Consider the following 25,706-nt stretch of genomic DNA (forward strand, 5'->3'; position numbering starts at 1 on the left):
TTTTGTGCTGTTGAGAGGATGTGGCTCAGAATTTGAGATAATTGTCTTGGGAATGTAACTGAAGTATAAATTGAGAACAATTAAGAAGAAAAACTTGAAATTACATGTAAATGTGCCTTTATTTATAAAAAATGTTGTATTTAATTATTATATCTTTTCCAGAAATCATATTAAAAAGTATGAAATGGAAAATGAAATCGCACCCAATGGAATAAACAGCTGGAATGAGGAAGAGGAAGAAGAAAGGGACGATTTTGGATTTACAGAGCTGGAGGAGATTCTTCCCATACGGAAACAAAACGGGATTCAATCTCATAAAGACAGCACTGCCCTTTTTAATGGACACACACACACTTCTGCCAGTGCCTTAAAGACACAGGATTGCTTGGTGCCCTCCGGCAACGGTGTTGCAGGCAGGTTGTCTCCAGGCCCTGTGCAGGAGGAGGGGAAGACTGACAAAGGCATGGTTGACTTTAGAGACTGCACAATGCAGCAGTTGCAGCAAAGCAGCAAAAATACAGACTTTTCATGGAGTCCACACAGGACTATGAGTAACTCATCCTCATCTTCATTTTTGCACAGTAATGCTAAAATAAATGGTGCTCACCACTCAACTGTTCAGGGGCCTTCAAGCACAAAAAGCACTTCTGGACCTGCGCCTAGCAAGGCAGCTTCCTTACCTGTGTCCAAATCTTCAGATTGTAGTTTTATTTCTGACTTTTATTCGCGTTCAAGACTGCATCATATTTCAACGTGGAAGTGTGAATTGACAGAGTTTGTCAACAGCCTGCAGAGAAAAAACAGCGGTGTCTTTCCAGGAAGGGAAAAAATTAAAAAATGGAAAACAGGCAGGTCTGCACTTAAAACTGACACAGGTAGATACTTGTTTAAGAAGGTTTATGTTAAGAAGATGCCTTATATCTTCATACATTAAATGTCCAAATGAGACTACATAGTTTAGTATTGAGTATTCATATTATAGTCAGACTATCTGGAAAAACTTGATGACTTTGGTGCAGTGTACACTAATGGATGCAAGTGCTTTTGGCTTTGTTGTTTTTTTTTTTAACTTAAAATGTTACTTAATATGATACTCTGGTCTATATTCAATTCTTCCTTGTAGAAATAGTATTTCTGACTTTACCAAGATAAATGGATTCATAAGGGAGAAAAATACCATGTGTATCTAATATAAAAATCTGTAGCTGCTGCGTGAAAATCTGCAGGGGGGAAAAAAGAGAAGAAAAAATCCTTACTGTTCAGCATGAGCTTTTAAAAGATGAGTAACATTTGGGCGTGAGTTAAAATCTAGATTTTTTTCTGTTAGTTAGAGTTTTACATACTCTGTGTCTGTTAAAGTGGGTAGTAGTGTCATAAAGAAACTTTTGAACCTGGCTTGAAGAGAAGTATTTAATGTCATTGCATCAAGGGCCAAAGTGAAAAAAATGTAGAATTCATTAGAGTCAAAATGTTACAGATAAAATATTTTGCATCTTTAGAATCTCTTGTTTACAGTCTTATTAAATTAAAAGGTTAGCTCTGTACCATTTAAGAGATTCTGAGTCCTGTGCTGTAAAATTATTCACTTGTAATCATATGAAAATATGCTTGAGAAATTGCCACATCAAAAAAATTGTTAGATAATAAGTTTACTGATTCTGTGTTTGTGTTAGGACACCCCACTTATCAAACATGTTAGCTTATGAACTACTTAATGTGTATTTTTTAAATCAAAATGTGGTATAAGCTAATATATTTATATTTTCCCTTTGATTTGGCTTAGAGTATTCAAATAGTTAATGCCTGTGGTTGTTGACAATTAGCAGCGGCTTAACTTGATCACTTGATTTGTAAATACACCCATTATAAGACAGTCCTTATTTTTCAAGTGAGTTCAAAATGTAAATTATTAAAACCAAGAGGATATTTTTCTGATTATTCAGTTAATTAACTTGGATGTTAAGTGGAACAGTTCACCTGATGTATTGAAGTATTTTTTCACTGTTACACTTTATGAATTGTTCAAGTTAATTTTTTTTGTTAGATATTGCCACCTTTGGTAGGTCAGCAACATAGACATGCAGACTTGAACTTGTAGAAAGCATTTCTAGTGTGTTAGGCATGTACGATTTTCAGTGAGGAGTTACCTTGCTCATCTTCACTGTTTGCATGTGTCTAAGGACAGCAGTGACAAAATCCAGTTGCATGGGATTTCAAAACTAATTGTGTTTTCATGAAGAATAATGGTAGCTCGTAGTGCAGCTAAACTTGCACTTTTATCTTTTGAAGCAATCTTCTGATTGACGAACAAAAAGGAGTAAAATTCTCTTCTGATTCAGTGTTAACGTAGCACAAGTAAGATCCAGTGCCAGCAACATGCATTAATCTCCTTGGATTCGGGGAACCTTGTTAGGGTAAAAGGTGTTAATTATAAGAAAATAAAAACCAGAAACTCTTAAGTTAATTCATTGTTTAGGCTGTTTGTCTACTGCTTATGTTTACTTTTCTCGGAGTAAATACCTTCTTGGTGAGTGAACACAAAAATATTTATGGTTTAGAGGTGGTAAAAACTTGATAATAGACCTTGATGACTACTGTGAGTAGTACCGAAGTGTGTAAATTAGGGTTCAAGTTTTCTGTTGGTGTATCTTCATACTAGGTAATGTGTCTGTTGCGAGCTCAGCCAAGCCACAGAGCTGTATAATGCACGTGGATATGGATTGCTTCTTTGTGTCTGTGGCTATCCGAAATAGACCAGATCTCAAAGGTCAGTATTTTAAGTCTGTGTATTGCTGTTTACTCAGTTAAGCCTTTAAAAAACCAAACTTGCACAATTATAAAATTAATTTGGCGTATTAATCTTTTTTCTTGCATATTCAGTAGTTAGGCCATACAACTTCCATATTCCTGTTTATTTTCTCACAATCCAAAAGCAAGTAGAAGACAGAACTGAAATTCTCCTTGCTCTCTCCTTTCAGTATCTAAAGTAAAAAGAGAGAAGTTAAATCTGTAGTAACTATTCTCTGTGACATTGTACATAAACTTGCTCGGATTTTAATCTACCATGTTAGAAATTGGAAATCAAATTTCAGTTATACTAAAAATGGGGTATGGGCACTGTCTATTAAAGGAAAAAGAGATAAATTAAAGAAAATGGGATAGCCTAATATTCTTCCCGAAGTAGTTTAAGCAGCTTTGTTTAACTAGAAAAGTGGAAAGGTCAGGGTTGAGAATTAATTGTCTCTACCTGATGCATATTTTTCAAGAGAAGTTTGCTTCTCCTTTCCTTTCCTCTCTAAGCTATTACACGTGAGGTAAGACCTCAAGGATTCAGGAACAATTCAGTTGGCATTTAGAAGTCTGAGTTGTGTGATCATTGTTAAGACAGAGGAGAGTTAGTGGAGTACCTTAGCAAACTTTGGTGGGTTTGTTTTCTACAAGTATACTATTCAGAAGTGGAGATCCTAGTTCTGTGCAAACACTGAACTTCAGGGGTGCACAAGTTTGAAGACTTGTTGCGGTGGAGACCATCTCACATTCCCAGCTATCAGAGACCCTGGGAAAAGAGTAAGATGTGTATGTGGTTCCATTGCTCTTTTCTGTCCAAAGGCAGGAGCAGCTGTATCAAAGATTCTTCTGCTATGTTTGGTTCTTTAAAACTTGATTTCCTGCCAAGTTTCAATTAATGGAACATAAAGAATGTAGGACTTTTCTGCAAATACTTTTTCTGTTCCACAGAAGTTTGCCAGATTTTTCAGTGCATAAATTAGCTTGCTTTGGAAACACCATGGAGGTGTTGATATTGCAGAAAAGTCAAAAGTTTACTGAAAATTTTTGTTTGCACAGTTAACCTAAGTGGAACTAAGTGTTTTGGCATGTGTATATTTTTCTGATTTACTTAAGCTAATAAACATGTTGAAGTATTTAAAATCAGTCCAGTGTTTGCTGTATCTTAAACTAATGAATCATTAGGTTATTGGTGACGTTTCACAGCTTCCATTAATATTTGTTATTAAAGACAAGCTAGTATTAGCTGTATTTTCACTTGTGGAAAACTTTTCTTCTTTACATGTGACTGCAATTAAGACACATTCATTGTCACAGTTCCAAGGCCATTTCATAGCTGTTCCTTCTGCCTTGAGAGCACCTAAGCTTGAAAGAAATTATAGAAAGTAAATTAAAAATCTTTATGATCTTATCCTAATTGTGCTTTTATTAAAATGTAAGCTATTATAGGTATTGACCTGTAAGTATATGCATTTTTTCTCCACAGGAAAGCCAGTAGCTGTTACTAGTAACAGAGGTACAGGGAAGGCACTGCTGCGCCCTGGTGCAAACCCCCAGCTTGAACAGCAATATTACCAGAAAAAGCTATTGAATGGCAAAGCAGGTACAGATAAGTCTGTCTGTATGTATGTTTTTAACTGTTGTTATGGAAGACTTTTTCTTTAAAACTATTCAGAAAGTGTACCATGGATAAATTTATTTCTTTCATGTGGGAGATTTCAGAAAATAAATGCCTTTGGACAACGCAGTGCTCTGTGGCCTCAGTAATAGCAGGACACTGTGACTGTGGCTTCTTGTTAGTTAGCTTTGCTCAGTATGTGTAAATTATTTTAGAGTAATTTTAGGTTTTACTCACTTTCTTAAGGTTGAGTGTAAGATAGAATGTTAGTAGTTGTTTAAAATGAAAACTAAATACAGGTTGTCTAGGATCACCTTTTTCTCAGAAAGTCAAATATAGAGAAGAAGGTGCAAAATAAATTTTAGAAGTCTACTACAGAGGATTTTTTCTGTAAAAGTAGTAACAACAGCACATGGCCACTGGGAAACGGATTGTTTGAAGTTTGGTTTTGAGTTGCATATGTAGAATATCTGTGTACAATGAGTTAATTTGGGTGGTCAGTTGAGCATTTTAGGTTTCTGGAAAGTCTGTGAAATTTTAATAAATTATGTTTGTTCGATATTTGTTTTTTGAAAACCAGGTTGTCTGTTGTACTTTGAGAATTCCATACTTGCCTGCAGTAATTTAGAAATGTGTTACTTTCTGTATCCTCAGGTAGTAGTGTACTAATATAAACCAAAGTTTTATTAATAGGTTTTATTATACTGCCTGAACTTTATTTAGTATGAGAAAGTATATTGCTAAACATTAGCAACTTAAGTGGCCAGTACCAGTCTTATTTAATCATGTAGAAGCATAGTTCTTGCCACAGAGTTGGTAAGAAGTGCATATACAAGGGGTAGCTGCTATTGAAGTTTGGTTTAGACTTCAAAGTTGAGTTTCTCCTTTGCCCTTTTGTATATGCAGTTTTTACCAAATTTGTGGTACTAAGTACAGTTTTTATAAAGTTTACACGTCAGTGTTTTATTTTGGTAAGACAAGATGGGGCAAAAGACAGCTTGTTCTTCCATGGTTGTTTATGAAACATTAGTACTTCAGAAATTGGCTGGTTGTTGGGGGTTTTTGAAGACATTTATACAACCGAGGTATTACTGGAACTGATGCCATTTCTTTTGTCTTTTTTGCTGTAGTTTAAGAACACTTCAAAACTGAGGTAGAATATATGTCTGTGGAACCCACAAGCTTTTAAGGACTTATCAGTATGCTCCAGACAGTGATAGCTGTGGTCTTTATGGAGTTGGATTTTCTGTAGTAGCGCTTGTGTATGAAGTATTTATTGGTAGTTCAGTTTATACAGTGACTTATTAACTTTTATTAGGGCCTTGAACTGGATAAGGATGTGACTGTACAGCTGAGTGGTTTGGAGAGTTAGATGGTTGAAGTACAGTTTAGCTGATACCTAGTATATTCTTTTGATTCACAAATTCAGTAGTATCTCTTCTGCTGTATTGATTGCTTAAGTGTACAGCAGCTTTCAACCTCATTGTATAACAAGCTCAGTTTCTTACTGTGGCAGTCTTTTTCTGGATATCACACATTCATTTCTTTAACTTCAGCATCCAGTCCCAACTGGCTTGCATGCAGGCAGGCAGCTAGCTCTTTCTTTCTTGACACTTAGGCTGATTGTGCAGCCTATTATTTTGGTGACAGGATTTTTTCCAAACACTCTTTTTATAGTCTCTGTTTCATTAGATGCAGTTCATAATATTTTTGAGTCTCTGTTTATTTTATCTCCATGTGCAATCATTTTGCCAATTAAAAAAAACCCAAACCTGTTGTTTCTGCTTGCTTTTTTCTCAAGGTTTGTCTTCCTTTTGGGGTAAAGGAATTATTGTTAGTTATGGTCCTAGATGTAAAGGTAGAATTGCTGATTAGGCTTCTCAGACATCACAGTATCTTAGAAAGTGACACACTTCACAGCATGTGTTTAATTGTGCCGTGCCACAGGGAAATACAGTGCAGTAGGCACAAGCATTACATGCAGAAATGCTTTCACAAAAATGTCAAAAATACGGAATAGTAAATTAGGCTGTTAAAACAGACACAATGGGGGCATGTTATGTAAAGGAAATAGAAAGGTAGTTGGGAGGAACTTAGAACATGAGCATATTTTTACATCTATGCTTCAACATGGAACCCACTTCAATTTTTTGGTGCTTCATGCTTTCCAGGCTGTTCTCTGATACTGCCTTCTCCAGATCTTGCTTATTTGAAAAAAGGTTGCAAATTACAAACCAACCAAAACCGCAGAAACAGAGCACCTCAGCCCCTCAAAAAAAAACCCCAACAAAAATACAACCAAAAAATAACCCCACACACAAACCCCCAAAGGCTTATGAGTCACTTTTGACCAAATACTGAATTCTGCTGCTTCATTTACTTCTTTTTTTTTTTTTAATTACTTCTTTAGTGATACTGGTTCCTGACTTTGATCTGCATTGCTAGACAAAATCTAGTGTCAACAGAATCTTCAGTCTTTTATGAAATACTTTCTTTTTCTTGTATTAATTCATCTAAAAATGCATAACTTTTAAATTTAAAAACTTGATACCATTCTCACCCTAAATCCTCAAATTGGAGATAGGCTTTCTAGATAGTAGAAATTGCTTCTCTACATACATGCCATCTTTAACATTCATGTTCTAAAAATAAAAGATTAACATATGTTAATCAGGATTCATAATTTGGGGTCTCTTCCATGGCCAGGATGCCCAAGATGTGAATGTTTTCTAGACTTCCTTTCCCTCAACCCTAGAATCTCCCTTTTCATTCTAAAGAGCAGCAGATTTTAACCATCATACTAGTCACAGATTTATTCTCAGCGATTTCTTTTTCACAGACTTGGGTCCTGGCCTCTGATTTCTCCATCCGTTGCTCCACATTCACCATGTGCCTGTCTAGTTTCCCAGCTTTTGATGAGAGGTTCTCTACCTTGCCTTCCATTGAGGACAATGTGTTCTGCATTGCCCTGAATTTCACATGAAGTGACTCCATCAGCTCATGGGGGGATCTGCTCTGCTGCGATGTGGAAAAAGTCGACGAATCCAGTGAAGATAGACAAGATGACAGCATCATCTCAGGCCAGGGCACAGGAAGGCATGGACTAAAGAAGTTGTTCTTGTCATTCTTATCTTTATTTGGGGCATAATTTTGCTCTAATTTTCAATTGCAGACATCTTAGGTAACTTATTGAGCTCATCATAAACTAAAATATTTAAGAAATTAAAAAGTGCACAAATTTAGCAGACATTCTGAAATAAAAGCAGTTTTCCACATGACTTAGGCTCTCCCCCTGGTATCTCCACTCACTCATTACACCACTTTCTCTGGTTTGATAGCTACTCGTATGTGCACATAGCACCAGGTTTCCTTTCAGTCAGACTGTTGGTGTGTAAGTTGTTAGTACTGTGGAATTAGGCATTGTGGCACTCTATATTCATTGTGGGACTATAATAAACTCCCATTTATTATATTACAAAGGTGTATGGTATTAAATAGACTGCAGTAATGAAAAAGAGCTGCATAGTGGATTTCATTTTAAATAGATGGAAGCATTTTATCTATAAAGATACCTCGATGTTTTGAATCTGATGGGAGTTTGGGCAGGCATAGTAGTTTTTGCATCTAGTGATTTTTTTCAAGCTGATTCATATTTAGAGTATAGCACGTATTTCAAGGTTTACATACTACAAAAACCCAAATAGAACTAGAAATCTTTTGCTTGTTTCCATTATTGAATTCTATCTAGTACCTAGAACCCAGTGAGCCTGGAGGATCCTTTAAATTTTATGTAAGAATATGTAGTAAAGTTTTATAGAATGAGGGAAGGTCTGTCTCATTTTAAGTCTGAGGTTGCCGTACTTATAATTGTATCATTTAGATCCAAGATAGGTTTGTGGTGATATTTGAAAGAAATTGACACATCCTAATAAGAGAATTATTAATAAGTAAAAGCAGAAGTTATTTCAGTTAATATCCCCGTAAGAGTGGTAAAGAAAATAGAAGTTTCTAGCTAGTGTTTTTTATTTCAACTAATTGGCCTTCTGGTTTTAACTTCTTAAAAATCACTTTGTGATATCTAGACTATCAGAAAAACAGTTTCAAATATGATGTGAAGCGGATTTATATTCTATATGAAATTTCAGTGTTTTGATATCAGGGGTGCATTTTGTAAAAAGGAACATTGCTAAGTGTCTTCTTGTTTAGTTGAGCAGTTGTTAAATAATTTTTAGTGTCTTGTATTTGTTGGCAGGATGTGGTTCTAACATTTAGCCAAGCGTGTTTGATCATGTCTATGGTCAGTAAAGCTAAGATCATTCTTATTTTACAGTATGGTATATGTAGTCACCAATGAGCTGCTGTCTAGTAATTTTGGGGGAAGCACCATTTCTCTCTTGATATTGTTCTCAGTAGTATGTACAGACCAATCCAGAGCGACATTACTGGGGGAGGGGTCTGGATTTTTTTCTGGACCACAATGTGAATCAATATTATTAAGAACATCTTTGTTAAAAGATAAAAGTACAGAAATTGTATAAAATAAAATCCATAATTTTTATTTTATCGGCATTCATTCTGTTGAACTCTTAAGAATAATAACATAGACAATTTTTTTTTTAAGCAGAAATTAGAGTACCTGATCAGTTGGACTCCTCAGTATGGGAGCATACAGATTCCACACATGTGAACGGAGCTGACTTCAACCTCACTGTTCTGTCCATGGCTGAAATAGCTTCTTGTAGTTATGAAGCCAGGTAGGTAAAAGTTACCCAGTACTTTGCTTGAAAATCCCATACAGATAGGCATAAGCTGTCCAAAAATAGGGGTTATTAGTGTATTTAAATTTATCTGGAGAAGAAGTTTCTGTTCAAAAGTTGTAATTATACAGGTTGTTAGAATTTAACAGAAACTCTTCCCTTTGGATGCTGATGCTTGGTAGATGCTGCTCAGTAGCTCTCAACCCAACCTATGTATAAGTTGAAATAAAGCCTGTGGAGAAAAACCTTGTGCCTTTCACTGTGATACTGTTGGTTTCATGTTATCATCATGTCTTTGTATCAAAGTTGCAGTATTTTGTAGAATTAATGACACATTCTGAAGGTTTTATTTCAAACCGAAAGTGTGACTTTAAAACCATTTTTTGCAGAGGCGTTGCTGACCATCTCCAGTGACCTAACTTGCAAAGGTTTAGAATGTGAAATGACCTTTATAAATATAAGCACAGTGTCTGAAATACAGGGGGTTTTCCCTAATGGAAATAATACTCCAGAAATTATTTCTTAGTTGGAAGCTTTCTTGGGCTTGCTAGGATAGGTGGGCTTCTATTTGTATCTCAGAAAGACTTTATTTATTAGCAGGAGCTTAATTATGTAAGCTTGCACCTTGGAATATAAGATCTCTCTGCCTTAGTCACTGTCGTGTATGTGTGATTTTAATTGGAAACAGAAGATAGCAAGTGTGCTTTCTGGAGTCTTTGTCTTTAGCATTTTCCTAAAGGCAGATTACTCATTGCTCCATGGCTTAATAATAATACACAGCTAATTCAAATACTCTAGTTGCAGATATTTTTTTAAACCTATTAAATTTCTACCTGTTGACTAAGTTCTTATTCCCCTTTTTTTGGGGGGAAAGACAAGTAATTAAATTGAAAGTACTCCCAGTTAATTTCTGAAAAGGTTTGCACTGTGTTTACTTAGGGTTTGTTTTATTATTTTATTTTAGACAAGTTGGCATAAAGAATGGAATGTTTTTTGGTCAAGCAAAAAAGCTGTGTCCAGATCTTCAAGCAGTTTCATATGATTTTGATGCATACAAAGAAGTTGCACGGACAGTATATGAAATACTAGCAAGGTAATGTGCTGTTTGTTTGCATGATCTTCATGGTAAGGTTATCAAGCATATTTTGTTTGCCACTACTGAATGCTATTACTCATTTTATATTTTCATCTCCCACTCTTCAACTTCAGTGAAACTATTCCTGTCTGAGGTCTTCCTTTGTAGTATTTTTGTTACCTTGACCACCATGCTTCTGAGCATTCTTTTATCCTGAAGCCAAATGCTGTAAACAATCAACATCTGACTTCCAAATGGGCCACTGTTAAATTTTTTTACTGATTCATATAGTGAGAGGCAGATCCCTGCTTAGACAGGAGATGCTTCCAAGAGTTTTTTGAGTCATTTAAGAATGGGTTATTAGAGTAACATCTATTAAAAACTGCTTTCTGGTTTAAAATGTACTTGAAAGAAGACTGGAAATTTGTTACTGTCAATGAAAAACAAATACTCAACTTCCTCTCCAGCTGTTCTTTTAAAATCAAGGTGCTTGTTGAAATTAATCTTACATTAATAATATTACTGTAATTTGCTGGTTTAGCAATTTTAATATCTAAGTGGTGTGTGGTACAAAAAAGGCAGGGAAATGGCACCACAAAAGGAAGACTTTATTTGCTACATATTTGTTTTAACAGATGGTGAGCTGTTGCTGGTGTTTCACCTCCTTTACTTTGTGTTGATAGCTATACCCATAACATCGAAGCAGTCAGTTGTGATGAAGCACTAGTAGATATCACTGAAATCCTTACAGAGACCAGACTGACTCCTGATGAATTTGCAAATGCTATCCGCACTGAAATCAAAGACCAAACTAAATGCACAGCTTCTGTTGGGATGGGTGAGTAACTTCACTTCTGTTTACAAGCAGGGACTGCTTTTGTTAGTGTATCAAAGCTATGTAAGTTTGCTAAAACTCCTGAATGTTTGTGGAATATGTTGCCATTTACATTAAATTAGGGTGAATAAAAATGCAAGAAAATTTTCATAACTGGAAAGTTGTAAGAAAAAATGTATAAAATTTCCATATCAGAGATCACAGGATATTCTGAATTGGAAGGGACCAGCAAGGATCATCAAGTCCAACTCTTAAGTCAGTGGTCCCTCCAGCTATCACTTCTTCTTTATCTGAACGCTATGCTAAAATTCCACTCTTGTATTCATTTTTATGAAATGTTTCCAGTAAATAGAAAAAGGAGCACAGATTGTGTTCCTTAATGGAGATAGCGGTAAGAGTTTACAGGGTGACATGATTTTACATAGTTCTTAGAAGGTATTGAGGGCAAAGATTTGTGCTTTGTAGTAAGTATTGTATATTAAATCACATATCTGAAAATACTTCCTTGATTTGTTTCTTCTTGGCTTGTTCCTTTCTCCTTTCTTTTTTGTTCCTAATTAATATTAGAGTTGAGTATCTGTACATACCTGTACTGAGTGTATTTAAGTGTGTGAAATCCACTTGTGAGACAAGCTGAAATTCATGACTACAAGGAGAATTCTTCCCTTATTAACTTTGCAATTGCACTTAGCGCTACAGTTAAACTGCTGTTATAGCAAATAAGTGCTGGCTGGTAATTTGAAGGTAGACACTGCAAATATATATGCATAGATTTCGCTAAATTCTTGGTACAAGTTAAAGAATAGGACTGTGCTTTCTGCATTTTTTCCTTGAGTGTTAGACTGTGGCATTCTGCTTGAGGACAGAAGTTACCACAGACATGCTTTAATTTGGTGTTTTTACAGGTTCCAATATTCTGCTGGCCAGAATGGCAACTCGTAAAGCAAAACCAGATGGACAGTATCACTTAAAACCTGAAGAAGTGGATGATTTTATCAGAGGGCAACTTGTTACCAGTCTTCCAGGTATTCCTGTCTTTCAGAGGGCATTTTGCCTCCTGATATTAAACCATTTTCAGCTACAGATTTGCTTTCTAGATCAAACAGGATTAGCTGCTATTGCATGTTTATGATCCAAAATGTGATGGACAATGACAACATATGGCAATCACCTGTATGAAAACAGGCTTTATTATATTTTTATTGTTCCAGGAGAATACTTAGAAGGTTTTTAACAAAAATCATTTCCTGGCATGTAACTTTATATTGTTACTTAGTACACATAGATAGTGTACTGTGACACAGGCATGGTACAAGAAGTGCTGAGTAAGCACTCGTTTATGCTTTCAGTGATCAGCTGACGTCAGCCTGCATGTATGCACATATATTTAGTGTTAGATTTAAAAAAATAATATCTTTATCTGTTAAAGATAAAAAAAAGAGGGAGGAACAGTAAAAAATCAGGCAGTCATAGGCACTGAAATAGGAGAGTGGTAGAAATAGCATCCGCAGACAGGTGCAGGTTTGCCGGAAATTCTCATTATGTAACCCTTAGTGGCCAGACAATATCTATAGCACAGCTGTGCTGTAATTTCTCTTTGGCATAACTTACAGGAGATATTTTTCCTCCAGAATATTACTCATATAGAATTGTGCTTTGACTTTAACGTTTTAAAGTTTTCAGAATTCACTTGCATAGTTCAGAGTAAAAGCATTTTAGTGTTTGTGTTAATAATACCCCCTCAACAGAAAAACAGATTATCAAGAATAGAATCTGATTATCTAAGATTTTCAATTTTTGCTGACTTTGGTAGTGTGAACTCATAGGATTAATATTTTCTGGAGGTAACAGGCCACCTCTCCAAAACCCAGAAATGCACTTCAGTTTATCACACTTACATATGTGCCGTTGCCATGGATACCTACAATTTCCAGTGCTTGGTAATTCAAAGCACAAGTAATACAGGTATGCTATCACTTCTACCTGAAATATTATTTTTCTACCTAGGAAGCAGTGCAACAATGGTCAAAATATTTGTTGGTTTTCATTTAGATTAGATCACTTGTACATGAGGGGGTAACATACTACTTGTTGGACACTCATTTTGGACTGAGTTTTTGGGGGGATTCAGAACGATATAATCTGTAATAAGCAGACCATTTCCAAGCAGGATTCATTCATATTTTACCCAAAAATAAACATACTGTAGTGTGACATCTTAAACAAAATATGTGAATCAGATTAAAGACACACTGGTAATGACAGCAAAAGTTTCCATTCCATGTTTTATGTAGCAGAATTTACTTTATATATATTTATTTGTTAATTTGATATGACTTAATATAGGTTTTAAAATTAAAATTTTATGTAATCAAAACCTAACTGGCTTTGCATTGTATAAGATTAACAGAGCTAATTGCTTTGTTGTTAGGAGTTGGCAGGACAATGGAATCTAAGCTGGCTTCTTTGGGAATTAAAACCTGTGGAGATCTGCAGTGTGCTTCAATGTCAAAACTACAAAAAGAATTTGGTCCAAAAACAGGACAAATGCTCTACAGATTTTGTCGTGGTTTGGATGACCGACCTGTTCGTACAGAAAAAGAAAGAAAATCTGTTTCAGCAGAAATCAACTATGGAATAAGGTTTACACAGGTACATTAAACTTGCTTCTTTTTTCCAGTGACTTCTTTCACCTGTAGAAGAATCTTCTCATATTCTGATTATTTTCACTTACACTTTGATCTGTTAGAGCACCATCTTAGCCACGAAATAGAAATGAGGAAAATGAAGAAGTAGGAGACCAAACGATAAAATGGGAGGAGAGACTGCAAAAGTATTGGACTGAAAAGAAGCTTGCACAAAATTAGCTGGCTATTCTGCATTCGTTATACAAGTCTGGTACAGAAAAAGAGAACTGCAGTAGGTTTGTCAGCACCTAGCATTCTCTTTCATTTAAATGCTGATTATTTGAAGATGCCAGTGCCTGAAACTATCACCAGCTGCTCCCGTCCAACATTTTTATTAGATTTTTTTACAATTACTTTTTGTTTGGGGGGGAGTGTTATTAACAAAATTGTATTTAAAAAGTAACTCAGCACTTTTTTGAGATCTTGAGTATTTATAGAAATGATAGGGAAAAAAGGGAATTTGAAGAGACCTGATGGTGTTGTGTACTCCAGACCTTTGCTCAAAGCAGGGGAAGCTAATAAATCAGACCAGTTGCTCAGCACTTTATCCAGTCTAGCATCAAAAATCTGCAAGAATGAAGACTGCAAACTTCCCTGAGTAACTTGTTCCACTGCTTTACTTTCCTCGTGGTGAAAAAGATTTTAAGTCCTATGCTCTTCATCTTCTAGGCTTGTGCTTAGACTTGCAATTCTGTGTTGGGGTTTCTAAATACATTTTTAAAAGACTTCTTTCAACATTAGGACAGGAATTTACCATTTTGCCTAAATTAAGTGACCTACAGTGAAAACAAACCACTTGAAGTTACATGAGACAATTGCTTGTGAGTCAGCCTGCTCTTTTCACTTTGTCCAATCTGGATTGTATTAACCCTTAATGATTTACTTTCAGTACTAGAGAAGTAGTAATTATCTAAACAGGTCGTTTTTCCCCTTCAGCCTAAGGAAGCAGAAGCTTTCCTTCTGAGCCTCTCAGAAGAAATCCAGCGTAGACTTGAAGCTGCTGGTATGAAGGGTAAACGATTGACCCTTAAAATTATGGTCAGAAAGGCTGGAGCACCAGTAGAGCCTGCAAAGTATGGAGGTCATGGAATCTGTGATAATATTGCCAGGTAAGTACTAGGCATGAGCACACTTCTGCAGGATCTAAAATTTACAGGAAGACAAGACAGAAATTTCGAAGTGCCTGCTACTTCTTTATGTATAAAACTTGCACCAAAATAAGTAGATTATTATTATCAAAACTCCTCTGTGTTTGGGTTGTACATGTGGGTTGTACATTTGTGGTGGTTAGCAGTAATACATATATGCTTATGTATTGTTGGTGTATCTTTCTCCAGCTTGCTCAGTATTGGGGATGAGGGTTTTCTTAGAGTGTTTGAAGAAGACATATTTATGTCCTGCACTGTGACGCACATGCAGCAGCATTGATTTCTTTCAGTAACCAGCCTCCTATTACTTTGTTCCTCCAATTCTTTGTTCCTTATTGATGAACTGGATGATGTTGACTAAATATTTTTTAATCTGAATATTATTAATGTACTTGCATGCTAAAAGCACAGGGATATAATCTAGGCATAGAGTATCATATGCTGTTTCATACAAGATTGTTATGGAATCTACACACATATATATTCTTCAGGCATACACTTTGTTATCAAAGCAGTTGTTCTTCAGTACAGGATGATCCTGGCTTTTGAGACATGATAGGTCTTTCTACTTTTCCTTCCATCTCAGGTTGTTGTAACAGACTAATCCCTCCTGAACTGGAGGCTCATTTGGTGGGTGTTGCTGGTAACAGAAGAGATGGTGGAGTTCACAGATCACACAATATGCTGAGTTGGAAGGGACCCGCAGGGATCAAGTCCAGGTGCTGGCCCTGCATAGCACCACCCACATGCCCAGGAGTTCTTTCAGTGGGTTAGAGTTCAGTAGTAAGACTTGCATGCATAGAGCCTGTCATGCTTGTGATCTTGTTACACAAAATTCAGCTGTAATAAAAGCTGAAATGACAAAATTCATGTTTCACTGTAAGAAGCTCATCGCTTTCTAGAATTGGTATATATACTAAGAAGAAAAACCCTCAGTCTATACTTTTGTCTTCTGGCTATCCTGAGCTCTTTGACCTGAAGATTTATTCTTAACAGCCTAAGAACATATTTTAGTATTGAGTGTGCATTGAGATAGAGCTTTATTCCTCCAGTATTTTAACTATTGTCAGAGTGCTTTTTTGTGAACATATCAGTGCTTTGGACCCTTTTTCTGTGGTCAGGCATACTAATGTACACATGCCCTGAAATTTCCCTAATTTGTGAAGTCTTCAGTAAGGTTGGGGGCGCCCAAGAATGTAAAATTGTTCACACGTCGCTAAAGCGGTTCAGATGCCAGGATTTTGTTTGGTGGCATCTCTGTTTCTGCTTCTGGCTTTCCAGTGACCTTCTTAACCCCAGTCAATCCAGGTTATGCTGTAGGTGGTGTGTTTCTGTCTTTATTAAAGCATTTCTGTTCAACCCAGTAAAAAGCTTTTTAGCTGTGGAAGGGTAAACTCCAAAAGTTGAATCCAAGCAAATGGATTAGAATCTCAGTGTGGTCCCACGTGACCAGTTTCTCTCTTCAGTTTCAGATTTTCTCTGTAGCTATAGCTCATGACTCATTTGTTGCTCCTTTACCTCACAGCTGAATGGCTCGCTATGCTTTCTTGTCCTACAGGTCAAGATCCTCTAGGATAACCATAGTACTACAAAGGATTCAGACTTGAAGACACACTTAAAATCAAACTCAGCTTTTGCGATTAAGTGGTATTTTTATTGCATCTCTGAAACCCAGTCATGATAGTTCAGCACAAACCTTTTTAAAATATTTTTCTGAAATGTTGTGTACCTTTAGTGATATTGATCTCCTTTTTCTTAAGAATACTAACGTGTAAAGGAGATCTAACATGCTTAAGGAGATCTTCATATTGTTCACAGTCTGAGGGTTTTTTGTTTTCATATTGGCAGAACTAGACCTTTCCAAAGAGCATTTGGCTGTTCATGGTGGTTTCTGACAGATTCAAAAGCAGAGTAACACCATCGAAGTGTTTAGTAAGTAGTCAGAATGGCACCCTGTCAAAACACCAAACTTCATTTTGCTGATAAATCCCACTCTATCAGAGCTAAAACCGCATCAGTTATTTCAGTGAGAAGGCTTTACATCACTCACGTGCATTTGATGAGCCACTTGAAATTTTGTCAAAGGTTAGGCCATTAGGGAATCCAGAGCTATCCAAGCACTGCTGCTGCCCTGCCATACTCTCAGGTGGTAATCTGTAGAACTCACAGCCAGATTGTTTTGTAAGTCTTGTTGCAAAAAATTGCCCATAGCTTAAGATCATTTGGAATGTTGCTTAAAGTTAATTGCCATTAATTTGAATTCTTTGTTGCTTGTAATCCACGTGCACATGCCTACATCTGCTTCCCCTCTGAGTTCCTTTTGAAACTCTTGCTTAAGACAATTGACAACTGAAATAATACTGAGCAAACTTTTTGTGAAGCAAGATTGAGTAAAAATGCAGGACTGTGTTTTTGTGCAAACTGTAGACTTCTTGTGAAACTTTTGGTTCGGCTTCAATGGATTGTGGGTGTGGGGGAGTGTGTGTGTATCTCCTAAATTTGACCTTTCAATGTGTGGACTGCACACTGAGAATGTTCAGTTAGTAAGTATTCTGCTTTTCTTACTTTTTCTAACTACCTTTAAAAAGAAACTGCAGAACAAATAAAAAGTGTTCAGTTTCTGTATGCCAAGAAATTGTCATCTGTCTTTCTTTCAGGTCCTCTCTGGAACAAATACAGAATTTTTGACTTCAGGATTTGTGAAACAGTTTCCTTTTTAAGCATGCTTGTTTATTCTTTCTAGGACTGTGACTTTAGACCATGCAACAGACAGTGCAAAAGTAATTGGGAAGGAAACTCTGAACATGTTTCACACAATGAAGCTGAACATATCTGATATGCGAGGGGTGAGTTAATGGGAAAACTGAAATTCATTCTTTTTATCAAACTATTTCTGTCTTTTGTGAATTTTCAGTTCCCTATGGTAGATGATAACCAAACTTAAGCAAAAGTGTAGGTATTATAAAGCCTATGTAAATTAGCGTATGCAATTGTATTATGTTTTATAACATTTGAAAAACATGGTTACAAAGCCATAAATGTAAAAAAATTAAATTTTTTTGTGGTATAAATTAATGCACAACTTAAAACATCCTGAGATGACGAAGTAAGACTGTATCTTTCACAGTTCTATCAGCATGTGTAAGTTTTATTTTGTCTTAGAATTTTCTGTAAACTTTTGCCATACATTAGTTGTGTAACTAATATAAACTAATATATAACTGTTTATAATGCCAATCAAAGATAGAGATAAAGGGAGCTTTTGTTCTAGACTGCAAGTCTTAGAGCAAGACAAGTTACCAGCCCATGTTTTGGCCTTTATTTGAAGGTGGTTTTCTGGCTCTTTTGATTCATGGCTTATTTTAGAGTTCCTGCTCATCTCAGTGGTTTTGTCATAGCAATGTGGCCCCATGATGCTGCTATTTTCTCATCAGCCATTTGTTACAATAGAACACAGAGGATTTCTAAAACAAACCTGCATTAATTCATCATCTGGATATTGAAGTAGGCTTTTGATTCACAATGTTGCCTTGCAAAGTCAGCTCTCTGGATTGGCGTTGAGGAAATATTTAATTTAAATGTCATATCCCATTATTGCAACTAAGAAGGTGTTAATAAACAAAATCCTTACTATGTAATTATAGAAGAAAACCTGGTGGAAGTACATCCAGTAGCTCCTTCATGCTTTCTGAGTTCCATATACAACTTTTTCTAAGTGTCAGGTTTTTCCTTTAAAATTATGGAGGATTGGCAATAAACTCATACAGTGCACCAGGGCATTCTTAATTAGATGCATTTTGAACCACTGCTGATTTGGTATTTAAAAGTTAAATTAAAATCTAGGATGTCTTGAAAAATTAAGAACACCTCATCTAAAAAAGACTACTTCTACCAAAGTAATTTCATCCATTGAGACTTTGCAAAACCAGTGTTTACAAGTGAAACAATAGTATTTTTCTCATTTGTAAACTGAAGTGATGCCTTTAGTATAGATTGTCCTTGGGGAAAAGCATTGCTGGGTAGCCAGATTTAATACTAACCACATTCTTGTCAGTATTTCTATATTTGTTAATGTCTAAGAAATTTCATAAAAAACACATTGCTTCATGATCCTGTTGACAGCACTTTTTTATATCAGAGAAGTTAAGATGGTAGTACCTTTGTAATTTCTTAGTTGTTGGATTATGGTGGGTAATTCTGGGATTTGTTTGGATGTTTTTAGTGTCTCTTTATGTGTATTTCAATATATTTTTATTTCTCCCCCCTCCAAAAGGCAGTCAGTTCCAAAGAAGGAAATGTTATTATGATATAATTACATATTTTAAAAATAATTTTATTTATTTCAAACTTCATTAAATGAATGCATTTATGTTTTGGATTTAGGTTGGAATTCAGGTACAGCAGCTAGTTCCCATCAGTAAAACAACTTCAGCTCTCTCAACAGTACAATCTGGACATTTGCCTGGTGGATCACATTCAGTTATTGATCTTTTTCATGTTCAGAAAGCAAAAAAGCACTCAGAAGAAGAACCTAAGGAAGGTCAGTAAGCTTTGTACTTGACATGTGTGATAGTGATTAGTTCTGAAGGACCCTAACATAGATCACCTTTTGGAATACTTATTCAGTATTATACCAGTGTAAATTATACAACATAAAATTTCTGAATGGAGTTTGCTGCTGCAAATGAAAATGCTACTAATAAAACTTTGTATAGGATTAGTCCAATTAGGTTTTTTTGGGTAAAGTTTTTTAGTTAATAGTAACAGAGGATACTTTGAAATAAAAAGCATTATGATGATGCTACATATTACATAAACTCTTCAAATAATGCTAGAAAATACCTTTTACTGTATCCTGAATCTTCAGAGTATTTTTAACCATTAGATGATCACTCTGTATTTTGTTTCCATATGTATAGTATTCGTGGCTGCTATGGACCTTGAAATATCTTCTAATTCAAGAACTTGCACTTTCCTTCCATCTCGTGGTACCAATGTCACACCTGGTCTCAATTCTAATGCCAACAACACTGAGTCTGCTGTCAAGTGGAATGGTGTGCATTCTCCTGTCAGCGTAAAATCCAGGCTCAATTTGAGTATTGAGGTTCCATCTGCTTCCCAGGTAAACTTGACAATATGAAACATCTGCAGTATCTTGTAATAATTTGGGATTGTGTGTCTTATTTAGACAGACCCAAAAGGAGCTCTTTTTAAATAAAAAGAGTTCTAGTAAAGTATAGTGCACAGTAAGTAAGTCTTAATGATGCAAAAATATTTTGCCTTAATAATGTTGAAGTTAGGATGCACACTTAACATTTGTAGAGGATACCACTATTTAAATGAGAAGAGAACAATCTTTATTTAAGTAGAATATTTCTGTGGGATTTGGGGATTATTTTTCTTAGGTGTGTTTTATCAAAGGGACAGCCTTCATTATTTCCACCCCACATGCTGTTTACGTAGACTCTGTTAGAAGGGTCTGCTATGAAACAGCTGCACAGACTTTTGCAGGTATTTTAGATATAAGCAGATTTACATGCTCTTCTGTAAAGATCTGCCATTTAAATGTCTGTCATTTAAATCTGTAAAAGCATTTCTGTGGTTTTTTAACAGCTTTCTCAAATATTTATCCATTTTAAGGAGCAAATTATGCTTTTGGCAGGAAACGTGTTCCTATAATGCAATATCCAAGCCAGCTCAGGATCTAAAAGTAACCTAACTGAACAATGAGAAGCTCTGTACATTCAGATGCTGCCATAGGAGGAATATGTATAAACAAGTGAAAAATACACTAGCTATTCAGCAAAGTTCCTACTTTGGTGGCCTTATGGCACAATATCTTTCTTTCTGCTTTTAATCATATTATAATATGGAATTTAATAAAACATTCAGGGCTGGGAAGAAGTGGTGAGAGTTAGTGCCACACCACTTTTTGTGTACTGTACACAAAAGTAACAGCAATCCTGGATGTTTTACACCCAGGATTCCCAGGAAATTATTGTAGAGTTACGTATGCAGCAAATTTGGAGTGAGTGAATACAAACAGAACATGGAAGAGTAACTGAAGTGATTAACAACACAGACAGCTTTCATCAACACCTCTCAGTTAGCATGCCAAGTAGATTTTCATAGATATTTGTGGTTCTTCTCTGTAAATCCAGAATCTGATCAGAAGCTCCAAATTTTCTTCTTAAAGGTAAAAGATAAACTATTCTAACACAGCTGTGAAGCCTTACTCAGCAGAACTTAGAGGCAAATGTTGGTATTGCTCTGCATAGTTTTATTCAAATTTTATTTGTGAGAAAAATGATGCTGTACATCTGCTTGTCAGTTGTATTCATTCAGTCACTTGTGCACAGCAGCTTCTGGACACTGAGGGGCTATCTCAGTTGTTTCAAGTGAATAATTGATAGTAAGTAAAAACTTATTTAATCGTCCAACTCTGGCAAGTCTGACAGTATGCAAGCATACATAATACCAGTAAAGTAAATCAGTAACATGCACCCTAGAACCATATAAAGAAAGAAATTAATTGCTTACAGCTTTGTGCTGGACACCAATTTAGTATTCATATCAACCTGTTGCCTGTATAATTTGAACTCAGAATTCAGGTTACTTTATCATTAGGTAGCTGTAGAGGAAACCCTATTTATGGTTTTTGGTAAGAAGACTGATCATTGTGACAAGATAAAACTGAGCATTCCTATTTACTGAGCTGCTTAGTCTTAAATGATATTTTACTGCTGCAGAGTGTAACTCTCAGTTTCCTAAGGATGTTTGCATACACAGGGTAATATGTAGTGGGTTTTGTAAAATTCAGGAACTGTTCAACTAATGTTCTGACTAAAATAGCTCTGTTACCTATTCCTTAGAAAAATCTAAAAGCTTTTATGTACTTGTAGCTAGATAAGTCTGTCCTAGAAGCTCTGCCACCTGATCTGCGAGAGCAAGTAGAGCAAATCTGCACCATTCAGCAAGGAGAGAGTTACAGAGAGAGCAAAAAAGAGCCAATAAATGGATGTAACACTGCACTTCTGTCACAACCAGTTGGAACAGTGCTTTTACAAATACCAGAGCTCCAAGAACCAAATACCAATATGGGAATCAATGTAATAGCCTTGCCAGCTTTCTCACAGGTAGGATGTTTGCATGGCATCAATAAACAATTACTTTTCATCTGTAGGAAGTTAGAAGCTCTTTCTTGAGACAGCATTGACTGGAACCTGTGACTTCCTGCAATCAATCGTTCATGGTCCTTTAATGTCTTTTAAAAGTCTGCTTTGAAATGTTACATTATCTGTCAGAAATATAGTATGGTAATATTTATTGAAGATTATAGTCATCAGTCTGCCTATGTTTTTGCTGTTGTTTAATGTAAAACCCCCCCTATATGTGGTCTGCTTTGCAATTCAGTCTGTAAATAGTTTTTTTCTATATTGCAGCTGAATTACACTGAACCATAAGTCTTGAAGAAGTCCTAAAATCTGCTTAGCTAAGTCACAGGAAGCTCTTTTTAAGTGTATGTTCTGAGGGGGTAAAGCCAGCTTCTGCTAGCTTCTTCTTTATGTGTGTTTGCTTGTATCCCATTCCTGAGAGAAGGACAGTCATGGCTAAAGGTTGTGCATATCTCCATAGTTTTTTAAATACATTGCATGTCCAGGATGAGAAAAGAACAAACATGTTTGTCAAAATAGGGACCTGAAAGGGCAGCAGGGAACAGTATGGATGCTTGTAATGTTAGTCTGCTCTACAGTCCAAGAAGATGCTAAAAAATGTAGTTGAAAAATTAAAAGAAAAAAACCCCTGAAAATCAAAGATTGGGTTACCCAGAGATACACTATCTTGCGTTGCATCATTTAAAATGGAGCAGTGTTTTTATTTTTCTGTTTTATTGCACCTTTGCTGTTCTCAAATGAAGTAATACCACTTAATCACATTTATAGATATTTGTTGCTGTTTCTAATGCGTGGTTGCTTAGCTGACAGAAAAATCCAGAGAAAATAATGTAGAAATTCCACCACATAGTTATGCATAATTGTTATTTTAAAAAAATGTGTAGTCTGTTCTTTTACTAAGATTTCCTCACATTGATTCAAGTTCATTGGTTCAGGAACAGTTGCATCAGTTTTTGTTCCTGAACAAAGTTTGATTTTTCCCTGTGGATTAGTGTGCAGATAATATCTGAGTTCTCTCTGCCCCAGCTGTTTGAAATTTTGTAGTTACATCTGTCCATAAGCAAGATGTGTGTTAAATTAGGCTGTGCTCTGAAATGCACCCCTCCACACTTGGCTTGCCACTCAGTACTGTTTTTCAGAGTAAATGGTAACTGCATGTGGCTTTCTATAAAAATTCCTTTTAGTTTGTTTATGTTTTATCTGTCTATTAATTAGGTAGTTGAAAATTGATTGTTATTTTTTAAAACAGCATTACTTTTTGAAGTTTAAGGACCTAGTTTGCACTAGTTTTTTGCACTGTTTTTTCTATCTACTAATGTATTTTGTGACCCAGTTACTTAATCCAAAAATGCAACTTAGTAGAGCAGCCTTTTTATTTGAAGATGTAGTTCAAGAAGAATTGAGTACTTCCTATTTATTTGTCAAGGATATCCATACTATCTATTTGAGAGTGCCTTATTCTCATACTCAGTTTTTTTTCCTGAAAGCCATTCAACTTATTGGCAAAAGGAGGACTAATATTTAAAATTTTCATTTTCTGAGTCAGGTCCAAGTTTTATTACATAGAATAGTATGGTTGAAAGGCTTCCTGTAGGCTTGGTGGGAAAAAAAGTTGAACCCAGCTCATTAATACAGGAGGATTTTTTTGTGTGTGTTAAAATCAAACATGAACTTAATTCAAAAATACCATCTTATTCTAAATATACTTTGACACATTTTTTTCTTTAAGTCTTTGAGGTAGTGTATATGCTGTGACTGCACACAGACATTTAAATCTACTTTGTGGCCCATGAAGCAGTGAAATGAGTAGTAATTAATAGGTTTTGGGTATAGAAATACTGCCAACCACTCCAAAATGAGTACTTTATCTACATCAGATATAGATTATGCCCTGCCATCTTTTTATAGCTTAATAAGGTTTGTTTTGCAGCTCTTCATTCCTTTTGTCTGAGCTGAGTTTTATGATCAGGGGCAAAGCTAATTGTCTGACAGTGATTTATTCATTAGAAAACACGTGGAAAATTTCCTTTGTTAGGTAAAGTTCTCCTGTGAATGGAATCCAGATAGGTTGCATTCCTTTCCATCAGTTGCTGAAGTAATCTTAAAATTTAGAATAGCTGTATATCTGTGTAGCCTAGATCCTGCAGAAGTGTAGGATGCAAAACATGAAGATTACAGATGCCTAGAAATGAATGACATTTGTAATAATGGTGTTAATTAATTAGTGGTGGCAAGTTTTCATTTAATCCTTACAGTGTCTTCACATGGTACAGATTCCTCCTAAGGAAATTGATATAAGCACATCAGAAATACTGATAACTGTATGCTGAGGTCACCCATAACTCTGTACAACCAGGAGTCTGCATAATGTGAAAGCTTTCAGATACCTGTATGGCAATGTTAGGACATTGTACAATCAGTTACCTGAAACTCCAGTTATATTGGAGAATTCATGTGAATTCACTGATGGCTCCTCTAATTGAATTTTCCCATGTTACACTCAGAGGGCGGTGATGGGGGAGTAACAAAAATGCATCTAGTTCATGTACTGCGTTATTTCTGCATTTATCAAGTGGTGTACACAAAAAACAGTGTCAGTTCAGAGCATTCCAAGTCCTAGACTCTTGAATGCCTTACCAGAGAGCACTAAAGTTTTTAAAAAAGTTTTATGAAGTGAAATTTTTATTTAAAAAGATACCTTACACCTGTGATGTAATTGGATGCATTCCACTATAGTGCTTTGTTCTGCACAATGTATATGGTAATTGAGGTCAGAGCTGTTCCTGTTTCCTCCTTCAATTAGTGCATATTCTGTGGCGAAAAATTGGTGTTACTCATGGAGTTCTGAAAAAGGAACAAACTTGTGCTAAATTGAAGAATTTTAACCTGTAAGAGCACATTCATGTTTATGATCTGCATTATTTAGATATCATGTGTGTGAATAGGACACTGTACCTCCCTGTCATAGCATACATGTTTTGGTTTAAAATAAAAGAAATCTCTATTGAAAATAAGAGGTAAATTTCAATTCCTTTGCAGACTGACATGCAATAAATACAGTATCTCAGATAATGATAGAAATTGCATTGTACTCTTAGAATAGTAATTGTAGTTTTGTCCAATTTTTTTGTTGTTTCTGTTCATCTATGAATTCTACCAGTGAAATGAAGGGCCCTCTCCCACTGACAGATTTAATCCACTAAACGATAACTTGCTTTGAATTAGATTTTGAAGATTATGAGCTGAAAACACTGTTCAGTTGTAATGGGAAGCTCCAAATGCAAGATGAGTTTGTCACTGATGTGCAACTTCAGACACACAATGAGAAAAAATAACGGATAATACAAGAAATTTTATTTTGTCCATATGAGTGTGTCTGGCAATTGGCTTGGCATCAAATTATTTCCTGTCTAGAATCCAAGTCCCTTGGACAGTTGCAAGGAACTGTGCTCTTATCAGTCAAGCAAGTGGTGGACAACTGTGGGAGAAAGAGATTAAACCCTTTTTTGCTAGTTCAAAATATGACATAGCTGGACTTGGATTTTCCTGTCCTTAAAGAACTGAGACCATTTTCAAGAATATTCTGAGTTATATAGCAGCTTGCAGGAAATAGAAGTATCAAAA

General features: G+C 35.7%; 1 protein-coding gene across 5 annotated transcripts in view; it reads left to right on the forward strand.

Annotated features, from left to right (window-relative positions):
• The window catches only part of REV1 (REV1 DNA directed polymerase), a 54,813-nt gene that overhangs the window by 24,163 nt on the left and 4,944 nt on the right, over window positions 1-25,706 (forward strand). The window contains exons 6-18 of one of the 5 annotated variants that reach the window (XM_084226425.1): window positions 163-875; window positions 2,660-2,767; window positions 4,274-4,390; window positions 9,027-9,159; window positions 10,127-10,255; window positions 10,921-11,075; window positions 11,978-12,097; window positions 13,504-13,724; window positions 14,696-14,868; window positions 17,651-17,753; window positions 19,291-19,447; window positions 19,827-20,029; window positions 21,810-22,043. In XM_084226425.1, coding sequence (XP_084082551.1) covers window positions 163-875; window positions 2,660-2,767; window positions 4,274-4,390; window positions 9,027-9,159; window positions 10,127-10,255; window positions 10,921-11,075; window positions 11,978-12,097; window positions 13,504-13,724; window positions 14,696-14,868; window positions 17,651-17,753; window positions 19,291-19,447; window positions 19,827-20,029; window positions 21,810-22,043 — 2,566 coding nt within the window. Of the gene's footprint in view, window positions 1-162; window positions 876-944; window positions 1,297-2,659; window positions 2,768-4,273; window positions 4,401-7,264; window positions 7,587-9,026; window positions 9,160-10,126; window positions 10,256-10,920; window positions 11,076-11,977; window positions 12,098-13,503; window positions 13,725-14,695; window positions 14,869-17,650; window positions 17,754-19,290; window positions 19,448-19,826; window positions 20,030-21,809; window positions 22,044-25,706 lie in introns of those variants that run through there. The other 4 variants (XM_084226426.1, XM_084226428.1, XM_084226427.1 and 1 more) reach the window with 4 other exon arrangements.

The sequence above is a fragment of the Fringilla coelebs genome, assembly GCF_963513975.1.
Source record: "Fringilla coelebs genome assembly, chromosome: 2".
NCBI classification, from domain to species: Eukaryota; Metazoa; Chordata; class Aves; order Passeriformes; family Fringillidae; genus Fringilla; species Fringilla coelebs.